This window comes from Populus trichocarpa, chromosome 19, assembly GCF_000002775.5.
Source record: "Populus trichocarpa isolate Nisqually-1 chromosome 19, P.trichocarpa_v4.1, whole genome shotgun sequence".
In the NCBI taxonomy this organism is placed as follows: Eukaryota; Viridiplantae; Streptophyta; class Magnoliopsida; order Malpighiales; family Salicaceae; genus Populus; species Populus trichocarpa.
Genome location: NC_037303.2, coordinates 14,621,696 through 14,627,479, shown reverse-complemented (window position 1 = coordinate 14,627,479; position 5,784 = coordinate 14,621,696). Strand labels below are relative to the sequence as shown.

At 35.3% G+C, this 5,784-nt stretch overlaps 1 protein-coding gene across 1 annotated transcript; it reads right to left on the bottom strand.

The window, feature by feature from the left end:
• Positions 1–2,017: 2,017 nt before the first annotated feature.
• LOC18108641 (receptor-like serine/threonine-protein kinase SD1-8) lies at positions 2,018–5,386 on the bottom strand. The gene is made up of 7 exons (XM_006371589.3): positions 4,008–5,386; positions 3,743–3,880; positions 3,482–3,648; positions 3,162–3,369; positions 2,781–3,018; positions 2,526–2,676; positions 2,018–2,417 (listed from the first exon to the last, which is right to left on the bottom strand). Exons 1-7 carry the CDS (start codon positions 5,242–5,244, stop codon positions 2,100–2,102), a joined length of 2,457 nt encoding a protein of 818 aa, XP_006371651.1. The 5' UTR covers positions 5,245–5,386; the 3' UTR covers positions 2,018–2,099.
• Positions 5,387–5,784: the final 398 nt, after the last annotated feature.

The window sequence follows — 5,784 nt, the reverse complement described above, 5'->3', positions numbered from 1 at the left end:
AAAAACACATACCGTAGATGTTAATAATCAAGCCTCGATCAATACAGACAACGGAGTTGGAATCTCTTCTACTAGAGACTTAGTATCAGGCATAATTATTATAGAATGGTGACCTATGTAATTAATGTTCTTTTTCTAAATATTAAAGTTATTTATTTGTATTAGATTTTTTTAAGATTTACATTAAATTGAAATGGCTTTAATGAATTGATTTTTAGGTTTACCAATATTGAAGTTGTTTATTCGATCTCGTCTATGATGAAATCATTGTTCGAAGAACTATTATTTCAATGGTGTCAGCTTCATGAGCATTCTAAATGAATGACTGAGGTATAAGCTTGGTGGGAAAAAGTTTAACGTTAGATAAATAATTTCAAATTTAAGTTAATAATTATTTAAATTTTGAAAAGTAATTAATGTATGAATTTAATATAAAGAAGTTTTTTGTTGGGACAATAGCAATGAGGTGTTGGTCAAGAAAGTATAGGAAAACCACGGTGCTACTAGGTAGTTATTAATAAAAAAAATTATATTATTGTTAACTTATATTCTTTTATTTCCTTACCTTATTTTTGTTTAACAAATTTATGTACCAAGTTACATGATTTTTGATATGATGCCCATAAACAAGCAATAAAGTTGACTTTAAAGACGTAGCAATGTAAAAAAATTGTGAACTGGGGTATTTCATGGAGCGTAATTGGGCATTGTTTCAAGATTTTGTGGCATTATAAGGTTTTAAAAAATGCTTATGATCTAAGATTCAAAATAAAAACAAATAAACTCATGGTTTGTTCAGCTAGCATAGCTAGCATATTGGAGGAACGCTTTTATTTGTGAACCATACAAAGCGCTTAGTAAGAACTCATTATTATATATATTTTTATTTTTTAAGTTTTAATTAATTTTTTATTTATGAAACTGTTAAAATAAACTATTTAATTTGCAAAAAAAACAGCTTGGATGCGAACCGACTCCAATTGAGTTATATAAAGAAATTCATATAATAAAGGGAAATAGAGGGAAATGAAAGAAAAAGTTTGTCAATAAAAGAACAAAAGTGTTCATTGTAACTTTTTTTTTTACAGTTATCATTTTCTTAATAATATTTATTTGCATCATTAATATGAATTTAGAATTTTAACTTTTTTTTTTAGGATAAAAATAATGCTGACATAATTGTAAAATTTTATGAAAACACTTCCATCCATCCTCTTTAATATCTTAAATTATGGTCGGAGGTTAGGGCAACTAATGAGCCTGATATGAATTGGATTTATAGTATGTTTATGGCAACGTTCTAAGAAATGAGGGCGGGCCATTGTGTTTCAATAGTAGGCATACCACATTTCAACCCACGTCAGAAATCACCAAATATTGATCGAGCGGGTCCAAAAAATGGTTTAGGAACAATTGGAAGCACAATCACTAGACAGAAAAAAAAAATAAGAGCACAACTTGAACAAGAAAATAAGAGATATTGGGAAAAATTAAATGCATATATGGCTTTACATTTGACTCCCTCTCTTTGGACCTTCTAGTTCACGATACTTTCCTCTCCCTCAACTTCTACTTTTTTGTTTAAAAAATATTTGTGTATGAAATATTTAGATGAATGGAGGAACTTGTATTATAAAATTTCTGTTATGGAGATGCATTTTTGTTGTGATTGCATTTTTGTTGTTGTTATTATGATTTTAGGATGAATTTGGAATTATAACAACTAAACAATTTAAAAAAATTATGAAACGTTGACAAAATCATTGATGGACATGGGGTTGCGGCAGAACAAACTTATTTTTTTGGAGTGGATATTTCATCCGCATTTCTATCGGAGTTGGAAGTTGTCGGCAGAAATGCTGATGGAATGTAAATCCCTGACGAGAAACTTGCCAACAACATATTTCCTTCGACAATTCCATTGACAGGTCAGATACTAACAAAATGTTTTCCTAGACATCAAAAGAATATCCTGTCAGCGTTTTCCAATTTTCTGATAGTGGTTTGAAGCTCACTATGAGCCAGTAAATTTTGATAATTGAAATATTGATGAATTTCATGTATATACATGTCAAGTGAACTGAAGAACCTGGAAAGTCTTATCGAGCCTCAGGCAGGCTAATTGTCAATTCGTTGTTAGAATATATAGTTGATGTGTTGTGAAAGGCAACAAAATTGCTAGATCTCTGACGACTAAGACTAGAGAATGCAGGTTCTTTTGGAGAAGGAAGTGATGCATTGTCATTGCTCAACATCTGAACCACTAATGGCATCGTAGGTCTATCAGCTGGAGATTCCTGAACACACAAAAGCCCTACATGGATGCACCTGAAAATTCTGTCAGGACTTTCAAATGAGTCCTTTATCGATGGATCGATAAGGTCTAGTCCTCTAGCTTCATTCCACAATTCCCATGCCTGAGAAGCATTTTAAATACATTATGTCTTGTTTTACTAGTAATCAACTATTATATGGAGATAACACAGAAGGAAAGGTTTCTTTTTTCTTTTATTTTTTCAACTTACCCATCCTTGAAGGGTTTGAGGAAGATCGTTGCGAAAAAATTCAGCATTTCTCTTACCGGTCACAATCTCTAATAGCAAAACTCCAAAGCTGAAGACATCTGATTTTTCTGAGAATTTTCCATATTGTGCATATTCGGGTGACATGTAGCCACTGCAGAAGTAATAGTGCAAATGAATTAGTAATGGCAGAAAATTAGAATATCAGTAGAATCAGGTTGATGCCAATAGAAGTTTATGTGGAGTATTTAAACTTACTAAGTACCAACCACCCGTTTGGTATCTGCTTCGGTTTGGTCAGATCCAAACATCCTTGCCAATCCAAAATCTGAAATCTTAGGATTCATTACATCATCCAGTAATATGTTACTTGCCTTTAGGTCCCTGTGGATCACTTTCAATCTAGAGTACTTGTGAAGGTAAAGGAGACCTTGAGCAATGCCCTCGATGATTCGAAAACGTTTGCTCCAATTAAGGTTTGCCTTTTCAGAAGGATCTGATAGAAGAAATCATTAGCTGAAAATGTGATTATGGTAGAACAAACCTAATGTAATGCAATGTAAGTGTTCAAGCTATTGACGATGTTCAGACAAGGATGGCTACATATTTTAGGAGTTCAAAGGAGAGAACGAAGTTTACCAAACAAAAACTTATCCAGGCTTCGATTCCGCATGTATTCGTACACCAATATTCTCTCCTCCCCTTCAGCACAGCAACCTAAGAGTCTCACAAGATTAGTGTGTTGGAGCTTAGAAATAAGTTTTGACTCATTCATGAACTCTTCTAGTCCTTGTCCAGATTTCTTAGAAAGCCTTTTTATTGCAACTTCTTGAATTGCCAAATCTCCCTACAGAGCAAATGCTCAATAAAACCAATCACATCATCTGAAAAGAGAAAGTAACTGAAATCAACTAAATTTGAAAAGTTGGAAGCAGCATTTCCTAAAAGTGGAATAAAACCTTATAAACAGTGCCAAAACCACCCTCTCCCAGTTTATTATCTTCAGAGAAGTCATTTGTGGCAGCCTGTATTCTGTTCAAGCTAAATATGTTCAGCTCCGTGTCACCATTACCAGCTTCTCCTCCAATAGTGGTGCTGGTCCCAGTAAAACTCTCTTCAATTATCTCTGTCAGGTATCAACTAATGTTAAGCTACAGAGTAAACCAGGACAGCCAACAATAATCATTATCTTTTTGATGAAGAAAGGTATGGAAAGACACCTTGTTTTCCAAATCTTTTTCTCCAGGTGAAATAGCCAGATAGAACAGTAAGAACCCCTAAAGAAATTACCGCTACTAGAATTATAATAGAGCGCTTGCGTCTACTGGAAAAGTTATCACTACTTCCATCATTTTCAACTGCATATAAAAGTAAAGGTAGATTAGTTGTTATTGAAATTCACTAAAGGGGACAATTAGTCCTAATCCATTAGGCTCAATGCAGATGTTGAGAAAGTTACAACTAGTTGAAATTATATGATCATACCAAGTTCTCTGTCATGAACACGAACGTAAAGAATTTGCCCTTCAATGTCATGTACAATATCCATCAAGTCCCCATACCAGCTCAGGCAGTTAACTGAGTTTCCTTGACTTGCATTGACAAGTGCATAAGCTGTGCAGGAGCAATTTTGTAGGCACCTTGATTCACAATCATTGGCACTCATATTTTCCACTAGATACGAATGATCTGGTAATTTGATAGTTTCAATCTTCAAAAACCCATCACCCTTGTCACATGTTAGTGCCTTTTGCCTCACCCAAGTGTCACTGGTCCAATTCGTCATATGCCACTCTTGCTGAACTTTTGGCTGGAAACCTGTCAAACATTTGCAATAAACTGGAGAACCTTTTTTGTCACAGCTACTAAATGGACTGCAATGACCATAGAAATCACAGTAAACTTTAGGCCACTGCCACATAGAAAACCATTTACTGTTTTTCTCCTCCCATATCAGAGCCTCAAGTCGCCCATTAGGGACTAGTGTGATCCTTAATATAGCTGAGATATCTGAGATACTGTAAGAAAGATAAATATCATCACCCTCTAACTTCACAGTAATGTAATAAGCAAAAGGTAGCCATCGGGATAACTTCGTTAATGACATAGAATTGCTGTAGACATTGGTTCGGCTATAAGGAACATGATCCTTCCATATGAAAAACTGCAGAGGTCCCGTCGTATCCAAGCCGAAAGAGAATAATCCTGGTTGTGGATCTTCAGCGTCTATCCAAGATGTAAGCTGCCTTCTTTGACCAGTTTTGCGATTATTGCCAACTTTCATGCCAGGCAAGAACGTATCCGACGGATGATCAAAGCTCTGCCACAGGATGGTTTCCCCACTTCTCAATAAAAAGTTTCCACTATCCATTAGGACACCCATCATGCTATTTATAGCTGAATGAGCAATCTTTACATTAGATGACCAAACAGTTTTCCCTGCTGCATCCAAAACCACTAGATTTCCATCGACCCCGAGTGAGAAAGTTCCTAGAGAATCAGTAGGGGATTCTCTATTCGCAACCCAGACAACAGATTTCTTCTGAATTTTGTTATACCAAATGCCAAGATAGTACCTTGGAGTTGAATTTCCCGCACTAAAGAAGCCTAGAGCAAAAGTTCCACTAGCAGAAATTATGGATTGATTTGCACTGACATATCTGCCTGGAACTATAATCCCTTCACCTGCACCGATTGGCAATAGAGAAACTGAGATTGACATTAAAAGCAGCAAAACACAGAACCCAATTATCTATTTGTGAGCCTGAAAGAAAGATTTCTGCAATTAATGACTAGAAAGGCTTCACATCCGTATATGATCCACAGCAGCTAAAAATATCATCTGAAGTTGGATATGGTGGACTATGAGCCCTACATCAAATAAAAATCTAGCCATCATTAGATATCAAAGGCTTGTGAGGAAAATGCCAAATGATGTCAATTTTTGTAGGCCATTGGTTTACGATGAACTTTAATTTGAAGAATTAGTGGCCGGTGGGGCAATGCATGAATGGACGGTGGAAGCAGTTTTTTCATCTTTCTTTGGCCCTCATATGTCTGCACTTCTAGCTCGTTTTACATGCATCTTAATACCCTGACATGGAATAATAGCATGTCCAGCTTTCAGGCAAATAGAAGAGGACAAAATGGATGCAAATTACGTACTGGCAATGCAATCCCGATCAAATCAACCATGCGGTGCAGTAAACTAAGAATATAAATCAAAAGGGAAATGTTTCTTTACATATACCAAACTGATATA

What these genes read in the sequence shown, in the direction of transcription:
- LOC18108641 (XM_006371589.3), bottom strand. Translation starts at nt 5,244, where the DNA reads ATGTCAATCTCAGTTTCTCTATTGCCAATCGGTGCAGGTGAAGGGATT. An exon ending in AAAAAGATTTGGAAAACAAG is followed by an intron (nt 3,649 to 3,742) that starts GTGTCTTTCCAT and finishes GATACCTGACAG; the next exon opens with AGATAATTGAAGAGAGTTTT. An exon ending in CCTGGATAAGTTTTTGTTTG is followed by an intron (nt 3,019 to 3,161) that starts GTAAACTTCGTT and finishes TTCTTCTATCAG; the next exon opens with ATCCTTCTGAAAAGGCAAAC.